Here is a 15,349-nt window from a genome sequence, read left to right on the forward strand (position 1 = left end):
ATATATTTCTTTTTAGATAAAAAAACTCTTTAATTAAATATAATTAACATAGATGTCAATTACACAAAATGCTTACTGATGTACTTTTACTAGCAATTAGCATCAAATGTAGATTTATTATTTTGATTAGCTACTTTTAGCCAAGATGCCAAATAATCATAGTTCAAATTATTATCTATTCGGTAACTTAGATGAGAAGTAAAGTATAAAAAATAACAAATGGATAGGAATACAAATGCTCGTATCTAAGGACACCGTTTCTTATTACATATCTTAACACAAATATATGTTTTTAAATTATTTCCATGCTTTTTTTTATAAGTTCAATTTACCAAAACTAAAAGGAAGTTAATAAGATCAGTTTCACAAAATACATCCAACGACAAATTCGTACAAAAAAATAACCTAAACTAAGAACAAAAAAGACAGTTACATCAATTGTTCTAGAAAAACTATCCATAAACAGATAATCACTCGAGCGCCGCATTAAGACCCTGCAAACAAACAATCACAGATTTACAGCCTCAAAATCATCTTCTAATCACTACAGAGTACAGACCGACCCACCGACCCCCTGCTAGCATACATACTTGATGCCCATTCTTTTTCAAATCTGAATCTCTTCCAAGTTCTTTTGTAATGATGAACCTTCTTAAGGATCTCTTTCATTTTTATATCTTGATTTCTAAAAAATACTATTATTTTCTATGCCATTTACTAATTAAAGCCACCATATAATATGTTGTGCCTTTTAATATTTGGTGTATATCATGGAGGATGGAAAGAAAAATAATAGCATAAAAAAAACTAACTTTTCAATTAATTTAGTTAATTAAATTAATACTATAAAAGTAAAAAATAAATGTAATACTAACCTCTTTTGAAGCAAAAATGGACATCCTCCAAAATATAAGCTTTTTTTTTACCAAACAGTTACATCAAAACGTAGCTAGCAAACAAATGAATAAAAACATTAAAGTTAATTTTAATTCACATTATTTCAAGTGTATGTTAAAATCATAAAATAGTAATTAAGTACTAATAAAAGAATTTTTATTGAAGAGTGTAGATAAAAAAAATGATGTGACTTGAGAATAATAAATTCTTCTTCTTTCAACAAAAAATGAAACACAGAGATGCTAAATAGAAAAATATTCTTAGATTCAATCAATTAGTAAAACAAAATTCTTTCATTTCTTTTTTTTTATTTTTAATTTTGTTATAACTTAAAAGCTTTAATTCTGAAATTACATTATTAGGGAAGAGTCTTGTTCTTTTCATATATCAATTCTTCTAGCACAATTATATATTTTAAAGAAAAAAAGGTTAAATTGATAAATGGGACATAAATTGTTAAGAATGCTCATTCAGTGTTTTGATAGTGGGACATGGATTGTTGAAATTTCTCATTCAGTATTTTTTTATTGATGCTATGGAGTTACAGAGAATTCTATGTATTTTATATATTGCAATTAATACTTTTTTTAGTAAAGGAACAAAATCTAGTTGTACTTGTTGGTATACCATCAGACTGAACATATTAATTAGATGGCATCCTAAAAGTTCTTTTATCTTTTAATTGAAAATCTTAAAAGTTCTTTCCCTCCATCAATAAGTAGGACACAACTATAACCCGATAACCACAATTATTAGGAGGCTAAGGTAACATAACTATATGATGCTAGATCTGAAATGAAAAAATAAGTCTTAGATACTACTGGCTAATATAGCAAGCAGTATCGATACCTACCAATTTGATTGGAGACATTGCAAGCTCCCTGCCTCTTCAATGAGGCTACTTTTGCTCTCTAAAATCTCAATGAGATCCTTAAGAACACTAAACTCAAGTGACATGGAATTTGCATCATGGAATCTGCAAATAAAATTCGTAATATAAATATCTCTTGTTAGTATCAAACACCAAAATGCAAATATAAAATAGTAAACTAAACTACAAATTGATCTTCCAAGAAACATAAAATCAGTGACCAAACAGCCAATTTATAAGTTTCTTATGCCATTTCAAGTAGTAAACTACAAATTGATCTTCCATCTAAATATAATTAGTATCAAATAGAAGATACAAATTCTGATCCCATGAAAAAAGGCTACAACATACACTAACTAACCCAACAGCAAAGAAAATTATGGTGGCAAATATTCAGTAGAAGGCATTTTTGTTTAAAGGAAAACACATGTTCTATATGGGTTAGTGCAAAAAAATTCTCTTTCACTAACCCAACAGCAAAGAACATTATGGTGGCAAATATTCAGTAGAAGGCATTTTTGTTTAAAGGAAAACACATGTTCTATATGGGTTAGTGCAAAAAAAATTCTCTTTCATAAATCTATTTTATCTTTCAGAATTTTAATTTATGAGCAAAAAATTATTCACGCTAAAATAGAATTTGATAAATACTTGATCACACTAAAATAAAACAGTAGAAACATCACATAATATTTTTCAGTATCTCTTACAAAATTGTGATGCTGTGAGAAGCTTAATGACAAAGGGAGCACAATTTAAAAAACTGGTGGCAGACTAACTCATGATGTGAGAAGCATCACATAAGTTGTACCTTTCACACCATCAACTATTTTTACAAGTCTTTCTTCTAATTATTATAGCTACAAAAACAAAACGTGTCCTAAATTACTAATTAAAAAGATTTTACAATTGTCTTCAAATTGCATTATCCAACAATAATTAGAAGAAAGACTTGTTAAAGGTACAACATATTGCAGCTTAATGCATTGCAATATATTTGGGGTGACTATCAAGTGCTTCAAGTTGATCAAGTGCTTCAAGTTGATGAACACTGAGTGTAGCTGCACGAAACTCATCAAAATCCATCCTTCTATATTGCAATGCATTAAGCTCTAACCCAAATTCATTTTAATCAGCGAGCACTATTGGTGCAAATGCTATTTATATATTGTATGGAAGTATTGGTACAGTTAAATCATAGAACTTACTGATCCAAAAAAGTCAATAGTGTGCGACTCCATAGCATTTGTTGCGTTTTTCATCGAGGCCTGACCATGTCAGATTTGTGAGATGGCAAACACAATCATCTTAACCACGCTTTGATGTTTTCTAGGCTAATGGTTCCATTTTTGTTTGGCTCCAAAAGTGTAACTCCTCCTTTAAATAAAGCAGTTCGTCTACAGTTAATGTCTTAGAGACTTAGACAGTGCCTGTGTTGGTGCCCATCAAAATAATATTCTGCTTAGTTATTGAGAAGCTTAATGTATAATGGGATCATTTAAAAGCAGAAAGAACAATAAATAACAAAGAAAAGCAGTACCTAAAAATGCAATGCTTCAGCCACCTTTAATATTGGCAGCCAGTGTCCTGTCTGGTGCATCTGGCAGCTGTTTTTCATTACATTCAAGTTCAGAGTCAGTCATGAGCAGCATGAAAGAAAAAGGATACCGCTTCGCTGTTGCACAATATCTTTAAGTGTGCTTTCTCCTTTTTTCAATTTTGAAAGCTCAGCCTCATCCTTAGCCAGAGCTGATTTAGCTTTTTCAATTTATTCCCTCCAAAGCTTGACACCATCTCTGAAGAAGGGCAAAGTGTGCAAGGTTAGGGCTAGGACTTTCTACAGGTCAAAAATACACATTCTCTATCTTCTCTGTCAGTTACTGCTTCCATCACCAGTGAATTCCTCCTACTTTTTCACTGGTGATATGTATAGGTATTTTGAACCACAAATTGATTTGTGTATACTCCACAACTGCCTCAATCACAGAGGGAAAGAGAGAAAGAGAGAGATAAAAGAAATCAAGTAATGATCTGATTTTTAAAATATGCATTTAAACGTAACACAACTAACCTCAAATGGATAACTCTGCAGAATGCCGATTGATAGGTAAATGGACACAGTTCTACGGATCCAACAGCGGCGGTGGCATCCATCACCACCGTCACCTCATTTCTCTTCTTTTCTCTATCGATCTGGCATCCTTCTCTGTGACCGTCCCTGTCGTCGCCACCCTCTTCTCCTTCTTCCATCGTTCTTTGTTTCTTCACCATTGTTGTTTTCTTCTTCTCTTCTCTGCGACATCGAAAGAGGAAGTCTTTCCCTCATATGGTGCCAACTAACTCCCCCTTTCAAAACTTGCAGGGCGCTCTCTCATATCTTCTCTTCTTGTTAACAATAAAAATGCAGCTGCAAGTCCTGGAATAAAACCATTTCCAATTTGAATTTGAATCAAAATCCCGTCCAATTACTTGTTTATTTGAGAACTGCCAGGTGCCTAACTTTAAGAGCAAATACTCTATTTCAGTCTTGAATTTTTGTCGAGTCTTTGATTTATTCTTGAATTTCCAACTGCAATAAATAAAACATACTGTTTTTGACTATACACATGCATATTTGTGTCATTATAATAATTTTAAGCATCAACTGTATTTTTAAAACAAACAAATAAAAAACAAAAATAATGAACACCAAAAAAGGAAACATTATTAATTAGATGGCATCCTAAACAAAATGATGTAACTATAGCAGCATTTCTCACACAATTCATATATAAACTCCATATGTCCACAGCATGGAATGATTTAAAATTGAGGCTGATAATTAAATCATTTCGATTTAGAGATAGAAAAGAATAGAATATTTCCAGCTGAACTTCTCTAGTACTGATTATATCAAAAGTTCACAATTTAATTTAGTATTGAAAGAAAGATCTTTAGTTGTAGTTGAGAAAGAAAGAATATGAAGTTTATCTCCTAAAGCAGCAAAATGAAAATCATTATGGTTACTTCCAAAATCTTCAATGGCAGTAGCGAACGCCACGTCCCTTTCATATATGCCTCCTAATCCTTTCTAAAAACTTAAAAAAATATCAATATTTAATCAGAGAATAAATTTATAAAATATCAATAAATTTGATAATTTGGAGTTTGGACACTAATTAATACTTCATTTATTCATTTTTTTATCACTTTGCATTAAAAATCTTAGAATCACTAATGAAGAGAAACAATTAGAATAATTTTCGATTCTTTTATAAATTAAAAGCATAATGATACTTCAACAATAAATTAAAAGCATAATTCTTTCTCATGACCTGTGAAGAGTACAATTAGACTATCAATTTGCAGACCAAGCACATACATAGAGAAAAAGACCAATATCCCATGGAAAACGAAGCCATTCCAATTTCATTATACATGCATATTAAGGAGAAGCCACCAGAAATACCTCTTCCATGGTAGTGGCAATATTAAGTCTCTGTGCAATTCACTGAGAACAATTTCAGCAGCTTGATCAGCATCATTTGGATTTTCAATAGCCACCGCCTTAAGTGTTCTGGTATGAACAAAAATTCTTTAAAATGATGGGCCAGAGTGTTCATTTTGGAATCCTGAAAGAGACATACTTACATGTTGGTCGCATGCACAGATTAATGCACACAAAAATACTTAGGAATTTGGCAATCATAGGCTAAAAGAACTCTTTCAAGCTTGTTTTCATGTAAATGGAAACAACCAATGTTAGTTTCTGAAAATTTGGAAGGGAACCAATCACAGTATTAACCAACTAATATCAGAAATTGTTCAGGTGAAATTAGTAGTCTTTTGTAAGGATTTTGAGGTGAAAATCTCAACATATAAAGCTACTCATTTATCTAAAAACATGCAGTTACTGTCTGTTTAACATGCATATAGAATGTCCATCACTTAATAATATTTCCTTTTTTTTAATTAGTTAATTATTTAACTATTTGAATGTAAATTCAATCCACAATTGAAAATTTGCAGCTAGAATACAGAATAAATAACACCAGATCACAGAGTGGCAATTATTATACTTAAAATCCAACAATAGATTACCATAATTCAATTATATTTTCAAATTTTAAAGGTAAAGAGCAATACCTGGGGGAATATATCTTGCAAGCAAGCTCCTATACACCGAATTGAAACCCATTATCAACGAAAATTATCTATAAAGTTTATTTTTTAAAAAAAAAAGTGGGTTAAACATAATGAAGAGGAGAATCATTTTAATAACGATAATAGAATCATGTGATCATGAAATTACAGATAGAGATACACAAAATACACAAAAAATAAGTGGTCAAAATCCCAATGATTGCAAGATTACAGTACACAATTTATTCAAATCATCAATGTGCAAAATTCACTCATAAATCCCAAAAAAAATCTCTTCCTCGCAAAAAAACGACCATGCAGATAAAAAATGCAGAACACAGAATAAAAAGAGCATATTTTTCCCATAAATTGAGAAGTTCTTTTATCTTTTAATTGAAAATCTTAAAAGTTCTTTTCCTCCATCAATAAGTAGGACACAACTATAACCTGTTAACCACAATTATTAGGAAGCTAAGGTAACATAACCATATGATGCTAGATCTACAGTTTATAATTTAACCAACCAATAAAGCAAGCAAACAACATAACCATATGCAACGGTCTCAGCAACAAAAACAACAATTAAATTAAAACGAAAAGATAAAATGAAGCAAATCAGCTTAAACAGATCAAAATAAAATTTTAGGTGAATTCCAAAACAGTGCATTATATCCCATCAGCATAAGAAATTAGAAAAAGATATAGATGTACTTCTCTAATGACTTGCCTCTGCTTTGATCTGACCTAAACCCAAAACCACACACACAAAACAAACTAAAAGAAGGGAAACAAATGTTTTGAAATAAAAACAGAAGAAGATTAGAAAAAAAAAACACATTAATTTTTTATTTTGAAATAAAAAAAAAAATAGCTTACCTTTGCCTCACAGCCGATAACTTCTTCAACGGCTCCTCCAGCTCGTGCTCTTTCCTCCCTCGGCGACAGTGATGCGGCTCGTGGCTCCATGGACGGCAATGACAAGGTGCGAGCTCTCTCTCTTTCTGACGCATCTCTCTTCTGCGAACTTTCTCTCTCTCGCGCGGTTGGTTTGGCGGCGACGGCGGTTGCGAGGACCACTAGCGCCAGCGCGTCCTTCCTCTCTTCTCTTCTCTGGCTTCCGTTCTCTATTCTTTCTTCTGCTGTGTGTGTGTATTTGCTTGTGCATGTATTGCGTTTTGGAAGGGAAAGGGAGTTGGTGAGTGGCGGTGACTGACGGTGAGTGCGAGTAGGAGTTAAAGGTAAAATTAGAATTTTTAATTTGAAAATTTAGGGTTAAAATTGGAATTTGATAATTTTAATAAAATTAGGGTATATTGTATTAATTTAAAATTTATTTTAATCTCTTAAAATTAATATCAATTTATTATTTGGCTTTTAATCAAATATTTTAATTTAAAATATAAGATAATATAATTAATTTTTTTATTCATAAAACTTAAAACATTAAATTTTAAAATCTTAATTATTTAAATTAAATTATATAAAATCCTTATTCTTTTATAACTACTAAACTTTATAATTTATATATAGAAAAATATCTAATAATTATAGAATTAAATAGAATTTTTATTTTAATTATTAAAATTTGATTTAATTATTTTTAATAAAATAATTTTTGAAAATAAAATCTTTAATAAATAAATAAATTTAGAATCGACTCATAAATAAATAAAGTCTTTACATAATTCAAATTCAATAAATTGAATTTATATAGAAATGTAAATGGAGATAAGTAGGTAATGATTTTGAGTTTAAGGGATTCAGGTAATTTTTGAGTAGTTTTGGTTTATCAACGTAAATTGTCCTAAAATATATGAGTATCTTTTAAAGTATCTAAAGTTGAATTTTTCAAAAATAATTTGTATTTATCAAAATTAAAAAGTCTAATATAATCTCATATATTAATTAATATCCAAAATTAATTCTTACTAATGTCTATTATAATATTTTTAAATCCTAAGTATTTTACCAAACACACTACCACTTATTGTTATTTGTGCTTATTGAAAGTCATTTTTAATTTAAATTATCAAACATAAAAGATAATTTTATAAAGTAATATTTATAAGCTACTTTTAAAATGTAAAATTTTTATCAAATTAAGCATAAGGGTTAGTTTTAGTGATTTATTTGAGTAAAAAAATTATTTTTATAAAAAAATAAATAATTTTTTTATAAAAAAATTATATGTTGTTTAGAAAATAGAATTAAAATATGCTTTTAATATTTGAAATTTTTTTAAAAAAATTTATCTAAATATAAAATAATTTTTGTCTATTAATTTTTTAAAATATAATTTTTTTAACCAGGTGATTATATCTTTTCCCTTATGAATTTCTGTCTTCATATCTTTTCATAGTTAATTAGAAAGATATTTTATTAATATAAGATAACATATAATATCTTTTTAAGTTCAATTAAAAGATATACTATTAAATTTAAAATATGATTTAATTATTTTTTTGATGATATAATTTTAAAAATTGACACATTTAATTATAATTGATGTCAACTAAAAAGAGTAATTTTTATCTTAAATTTTTTTTTTGAAAAATTAAAATAAAAAGATCACATAATTATTTTGAACCGAAACAAATTCAGGCAAAATCAAAACAAACATAAATTGTCATATTTCAATCTTTTTATTTTTTCAATCAGTCCAATATATAAACTCTACTACCGCATTATTAAACCACTTACCTCAATAATCTTCTTAATTATTTAATTATTTGTTTCTTTCTTTTTTAATCTTGAATATGACTTCAACAAATTTGCCTTCAAGTGCAAGCAAGAAGTTCGAACCTACAGATGAAGAACTCATTCAAGATTTTCTCCGTAACAAAATCAATGGGAGGCCTCTACCAAACTATGGAACCATTCTTGAAGGTGAATTGTTTGGTACAGAGAAGAATCCATGGGAAATTTGGGAAGAAAACGTTGAAAATTCTTATGACGAGAAGGACCTCTATTTCTTCACTACTCTGAAGAGGAAGTTCTCGACTAACAGCTTGAGGATGGTTCGCACCATCGGGTTGGGTTCTTGGGAAGGTGAAGACATCGGAAAAGAGATTATGGCCAATAAAACTAACCAGCGCATTGGAATGAAGAAACGATATCGCTTTGAGAAGAGTGGTACTAGCCATGATGGTGGATGGATCTTGCATCAATATAGCATTGATTCTTCTTTGTTACCAAATCCTTCCAATGTAAGTATCATAATTTTGTGTATATTCTTTAACCAGTGTAACAGCCCTAGGAATCCAAGACAAAGCAAAAACTATAATTGAATTAAAACAAGAATATGAGAACTGTAGCAATGACAAAACAGAATGATGGTTCATTTTTATTATTAAAAAATATTTAAATACAAAAATGTAATTAAATAATTATATAAAATTTTTTATAATGTAATTTATTATTCAAATTATTTTAAGAAATAGATATTATAATTTTTATTTTGATAGTATTTTTATTCATAAATTTATACAAACACATAATATAAAGTATAATAAGTGAGGTATAAAATAACATAATCAAAATAGAAATAATAACATTATTCCCCTTATATATTTTACATTATTTCAATTTAATCGCTTAAATTTTATTTAAATTTTAAATGTTTGATGTTTGATTATATGATACTAAAGTAATGACAATGGATGATTTTTGTTGCATTTGTGGTCTTTATCTTAAATTTGTGTTTTATGTTTTCTGTGATTGTAAAGTCGTACACAAGATCTAAAAAGGTATAGATAATTCATTGAGTATGGATGCATTTTTTAGTAAATCTCTTTATTCATGGTTCCTGACAAATTTATCGGCTCAATTTCATCACTAAAGTGTCTTTTGGCTCCTTATCTTTGTTTGCACAATCAATATCCTTTGGTTTCGCGGAACAAGTTTATCTTTGAGGTTGACCACTCTATGCAAGAATATTCTATTTGTTGGACAGCTCTCCATCTAGCTAAAGACTATCATTTTGTATAATTCAAACTTTTTTAAACTAAGAGTAGAGTTTGTTCCTTTTTTTAGAAATAAATCATATGGGTGCTCCTGTCCATTTTTCAAATTAAATACTAATGGTTCAGTAATAAAAGAAGGAATTGCGACTTGCAATGATATCATAAAAGATCATGATATCATAAAGGATCATGATATCATAAAGGATCATGCTGATAAGTTTTTGGCATATTTCGGTACTAATTTGGATACTTGTTTCTATTACTCAAATTGAATTATGGAAAATTCTTCTTAAATTAGATTTGGCTATCAATCTTAGTATTTTTAACCTAAGTATTGATGTGGATTCAAATGTTGCTGCCCCCAAGTCTGGAGAATAATACTAATTTTCATTTTGCTAAATTTATTGATGTTACGATTCATTTCATATGTCACCGATTTACCAATTGAAAAAATTATCATAAATTTAGGAAAGCATATGCTTGTGCTGATTGATCGGCGGCACAAGGTTATAATATGCAGTTAGGATGCCATTTTTTCTTTAATTTACCTCTTGTTATTTTTTTATTTTATGACAGATGCCATTGGTATTTCTTTTTTGTAGAGTTGTTTCTATATAGTTTCTTGGACTTTAGCCTCGTTTCTTGTAAAAACAAAAGAGTATATACCCATTTTGGTCTTCAAAGAATTTCAGACTGGACACTTTAGTCCCCAACTAAAATTAATTACTTGATTGGTCTCTAACAATTAACTCCGTCAGTCACTTAGGTTTTTTACCCCGTTAATTCTAACGGAGGACAAAATAGTCCCTGACAACTCTAACAGGGGACAAAATGGTCCCTGATATCCTCTGTTCGGAAATGACACTGTTCTCTTCCAATTTCCATCATATTTCGCATAACACTAACAGTCTAACACTGTAACTTCAAATTACACAATGCACACTCTATAAATTTAATGTTTACAAGAAAAAAAATCCTCAACTTATTCTCAACCAATTTATACTTAGAAAATCAATGCCTATGTCTCTCAACTAGTTGTCGTCTTTGATGGATCTCATGAATCTAGACAGCAAGTCTGATTTGTTAAGACTCATCGTTGTTGTTGCTATCTGCCTCCTCCTCTACCCTAACATCTCCATGACTACATTGTCCACCACTTCGATCGCTTTCTTCAGCTTCTTCTCCGAACTAATGTTCAGTAATCGCTGCAGTTTTCATATAAGCGGCAACGATGACATTGCTCATTGTAATAGCTTGGATGCGAGATCGAAGTTGTCTGCTAACTTGGACTCCGAAAAAGAAGAAATGAAGCACTCAGTGTCTATTTCAAATGAGAATTTGCATATGGTGTCGAAGGAGAATCTTCTCATGATGTCCTGATGTCCAACAATCTATATTGCTTGTCAGAGAGTGGAGAAAGGCGTGTCCTTGGAGTAGTTATAGAACTTGGTCTTGAGGATGTCGTGGACGTTATCAAGGTTGGAGGTGATGTTATCAAAGACGTGGAAGTGGATGCTTTTGGTGGGTGAAGTGCAGAGGAAGTGGATGTACCAGTCACAAAGATTTAGGAATTGTGTGGTCCATGACATGTTGAGGTAGGTGCGACACGTGTGACAATTACACTATGGCTTAATATTGGAACTAAAGAGAAGGAAGAAAAAGATGAAAAAGAAGACTCTGAAGGTGAAGAAGGAGAGTATGAATGTTAGGGTTATGCAAGATATGATAAAAATCGGGGAAGAACATTGTCATTTTCGAATAAAGGGGTCAAGGATCATTTTGTCCCTTGTTAGAGTTGTCAAGGATCATTTTGTCCCATATTAGAATTTTCAGGGACCATTTTGTCTTCCATTAAAGTTAACGAAGCCAAGGACCTAAGTGACTGACGGAATTAATTGTTAGGAACCAATCGAGTAATTAATTTTAGTTAGGGACTAAAATGTCTTGTTTAAAATTCTCTGAGAATCAAAATGGGTATATACTAAAAAAAAATAAATAAAAATTGAAGTTTGTTTTTATGAAAAAGAAATTAGAATTCAGTCCTCTCTTCTTATCTATGAAATTTTTCTTCTTCATTTACTATCAATAACTTAATTAAGAACGCAAAAAATAGACAAAATAAATTCTTCGTAATATTATTATCATCATAAATTAAGGTTAGTAATTCTTTTTATTTTATCTGTGATAGTCATAAATTTCAAAATCTTTTATGTGAATGATAATTTTATAATGTATATTAGAAATTATATTAAGTTTAAAATATGTTGCATGCTTATTTTTTTATGTTGAAGTGTTTGACTTATGTATTTTTAGGATTGAGTGAACTTATACCAAGACAAATTGGAATGTTTGTTTAATTTAATGCATGGTATGTGTTTTTTTTTTAATAATGTGTTGAATGTGTGGGTTTGAAGAGGTTTTTGAGTGCAAGAATTTGAGTTTGTATTAACATTATTCAATCCTTTAGTTATTTTATGTATATGTTTTGGATTGAGTTTTTCTTGTTTGTTCAATAAACTAGGTTATATAGTTCTTTAAAGAATACAAATAATAAATTTAACTATTAATAATATTTTGTTGATATATATATATATATATATATATAAATAAATTATAATTATATTTTAATATATTTATTTATATTTTATTTATTATTTTATTATAAAATAAATTTTTTAATTGAACCACAATTAAATCGATCAAACTAATAAATTAGTAAACTAATAATTAAAACGGTTGGATGCCGGTTCGGTCAGAACCTTGAAAGAATTCAAATTAGTAAATTAGTTTGAAAATCCCAAAATACCCTAACAACTACACGAAATCCGTGATCTTCCCCCACAGCTCTCTCAAACACCGTACAGCAGCCACTTCCTTCACACTGCGGTTGTGCTTCTCTCTCGCCGCCGGTCAGATCTCTGCACCGATCTGCTTGCTCTCTTCTGTTTTTTTTTTTTTTTTTTTTGCCTCTCTCATTATCTTGATTATTTGATTATTGAATATTGATGACTTGATCTGTTAAGGATATGGATTTTAAATTGTTTTGTTCATCTATCTATCTATTTTATTAGATTAGTCCCTGTCGCCACCACTGACAGCCTCCGCATACTCCTTCCCTCATCGGTGGCTGAGTTACTTGCTGCTGACCTGCTGCTCACTCCTTCCCTCCGCCGCAATCACCGCTTCTTCCTCGTGATCCAGGTGAGTTTTTTTTTTAAATCTTCCTTTGATGAATTTTTTATGTTATGATTTTATTTGTGTACTCTGTTCCTATGATTTTTTAAGGATTCCAAAGTTGTGCAATATGTTCTGTGTATATTGGGTTATTATGTTTTTTTTATTTGTTCTTATGATTTTTTATCATTCCAAATTTGTTCTTATGATTTATATTTGTGTAATCTGTTCTTATAATTTTTTAAGGATTCCAAATTTGTGCAATATGTTCGGGGTATATTAGGGTTATTATGATTTTTTTTATCTTTCTTTGGTTTTTTCCTTTTTGTTTCTCTTGATTGTATTTACATTAGGGTTATATTTTCTTTTGCTGTTGAATGTGCAATCTGTTCTGTGTAATCGTTGCAATCTTTTCTATTTCTTGTGAGTAGTGACACTGTCTGAGTAGATTATTGCGTTTGATGAATCTGGTGGTGGGCTTGGTTAAGGTGGTTTGTGTTTAGGAAGTGGTGGGTAATATGGTGGTTAGGTTGCTTTTGTATGGATAAAGAGATGTGTGATGATTGTCATGATTCCTTGCATTGTGGTTACGTGTGTGTGTGTGTGCTCTAACTTATCCGTGTTTGGAAGGTTGTGGTTAGTTGTGTTGAATCCAGGTTTTAAACTGTTTATGTAAGTGATTTTTGTGGATGTAGTTTCAGATGGCTATGAAGCCATGAGGGAGTTAAGGTAGAAGAACTTGAAGTTCTGGCGTGCTCTCCTATTGAGAGAACACTAAGAACCTTTTCCTTTGTTTCTTTAATGTATTAATAATGCTATTTTAATATTCTCTCAAGCAGATGACATTGCTGGAAATAAAGTAGCTTTGGTCTTTACTCAGAAATCATTCAGATCTGATACATCATTTTCTAATTTGCGGCAGGTAGAAGAGTGAAAGAGAAAAGGATTGGAGTCATTTGTACAAAATGCTTCAGCACCAAATTGTGCAATCCCCTGCTAGGCTAGGCCTCACAAACCCGAATTCACCATCCATTCCGAATCCTACTCCGCCAAAGCTCCCTCCCTCACAGAGCCATCATCACCAGCCCCACCTAGACCACCACGCAGCTGGCCCTTCTGCAGCTCTGCTCTCTCTTCTCCCACCTCTCCCTCGAGCACAAGCACTTCTTCAACAAATGGCTTCCTTAACTTCTAAGCTCTTTGAAGTTTCACCCAACAGGTCGTTTTGGGTCACTGCATTCCGAGGATCCATCCCCACCTTCCTTTCTACCCAAGGCCAAGCTCATTCATCTACCCCACATGATTCTTCTCCTTCCACAACCAAAGAAGTTATTTCACAATTCACTATTCTTCAAACTCAGATCTTTGAAGCTGTCGCTGAACTCCAAGAGATTCTTGATCTGCAAGATGCTAAGCAGAAGATTGATCGGGAAATTCGCTCAAAAGATTCAGCACTTCTTGCATTTGCCAACAAACTCAAAGATGCTGAGCGGTGTCTCGACATTCTTGTTGATGATTACTCTGATTATCGCCGCAGCACCAAGAGGTTGAAATCAGGAGATGACAGTGAAGATGATTCTTTGACATCCTCAACTGTCTCATCCCAGCTGAAGCTATCAGATATATTATCATATGCTCACCGGATAAGTTATACAACCTTTGCGCCACCAGAATTTGGAGCTGGGCAAGCTCCTTTGCGTGGTGCACTGCCACCTGCGCCACAAGAGGAGCAAATGAGAGCTTCAGAGTTATATAACTTTGCTGACCTTAATGTTGGATTGCCTAAAGTTGTTGAAACGAAAGAGAAAACAATTGAGGCTATTATTGAGCCTCCACCTCCACAGCAAGTGGATACCAATTTGTCTGCAATTCAAGGGTTGCTTCCACCAAATTTTACAGTTCCGCCTGGCTGGAAGCCTGGAATGCCTGTGCAATTGCCTATTGATCTTCCACTTCCCCCACCTGGGTGGAAACCTGGGGATCCTGTGCCATTGCCACCCATGGACTCACTTCCTGCACCAAGGTTTGAGCAGCAACAAGTACCCCATCACATCCCTCAGCCTAAGCAACCTGAAGTCATTCAAGTGCAGCATGTTAATTTGGATCTTGATGGTAGTGATAGTAGCGATTACAGCAGTGATGAAGCCAGCTCCGATGATGAAGATTGAGAAAATGATGAAGCTCATTAGCTCAAACTGACTATTGTACAGGTAAAAACTTTTGTTATGTATTTGTAGGGTTAACACCGTATATTTGTCCTTGAATTATAGTCTTTACCAAAATAAGACCTAAAACTTGCACCCCAGTATATTTTAGTCTTGTG

General features: G+C 31.5%; 2 protein-coding genes across 23 annotated transcripts; one reads left to right on the forward strand and one right to left on the reverse strand.

Moving 5' to 3' along the window:
* Positions 1-226: 226 nt before the first annotated feature.
* Positions 227-7,113, reverse strand: LOC112702402 (uncharacterized). Of its 22 annotated transcripts, none has more exons than XR_011863641.1 (10): positions 6,767-7,094; positions 5,894-5,961; positions 5,217-5,379; positions 4,269-4,337; positions 3,840-4,184; positions 3,309-3,564; positions 2,977-3,198; positions 1,751-1,873; positions 876-949; positions 227-494 (listed from the first exon to the last, which is right to left on the reverse strand). XR_011863641.1 is itself a non-coding variant. In XM_072199099.1 (9 exons), exons 1-5 carry the CDS (start codon positions 6,854-6,856, stop codon positions 4,118-4,120), a joined length of 363 nt encoding a protein of 120 aa, XP_072055200.1. In that variant the 5' UTR covers positions 6,857-7,033; the 3' UTR covers positions 227-494; positions 1,751-1,873; positions 2,977-3,198; positions 3,309-3,564; positions 3,840-4,117. The 22 variants fall into 22 exon arrangements, 8 of the variants coding, with proteins under 8 accessions (XP_072055200.1, XP_072055195.1, XP_072055197.1 ...); XR_011863645.1 differs by having other exon boundaries at positions 3,309-3,740; XR_011863646.1 differs by lacking the exon at positions 4,269-4,337 and having other exon boundaries at positions 3,309-3,740; positions 6,767-7,113.
* Positions 7,114-12,665: 5,552 nt separating this feature from the next.
* LOC112702396 (mediator of RNA polymerase II transcription subunit 4-like) lies at positions 12,666-15,349 on the forward strand. Its single transcript, XM_025753408.3, has 3 exons — positions 12,666-12,761; positions 12,924-13,053; positions 13,949-15,349. The coding sequence occupies exon 3, from the start codon at positions 13,992-13,994 to the stop codon at positions 15,192-15,194; it is 1,203 nt and encodes a 400-aa protein (XP_025609193.1). The 5' UTR covers positions 12,666-12,761; positions 12,924-13,053; positions 13,949-13,991; the 3' UTR covers positions 15,195-15,349.

This window comes from Arachis hypogaea, chromosome 7 (assembly GCF_003086295.3).
Source record: "Arachis hypogaea cultivar Tifrunner chromosome 7, arahy.Tifrunner.gnm2.J5K5, whole genome shotgun sequence".
NCBI lineage: Eukaryota > Viridiplantae > Streptophyta > Magnoliopsida > Fabales > Fabaceae > Arachis > Arachis hypogaea.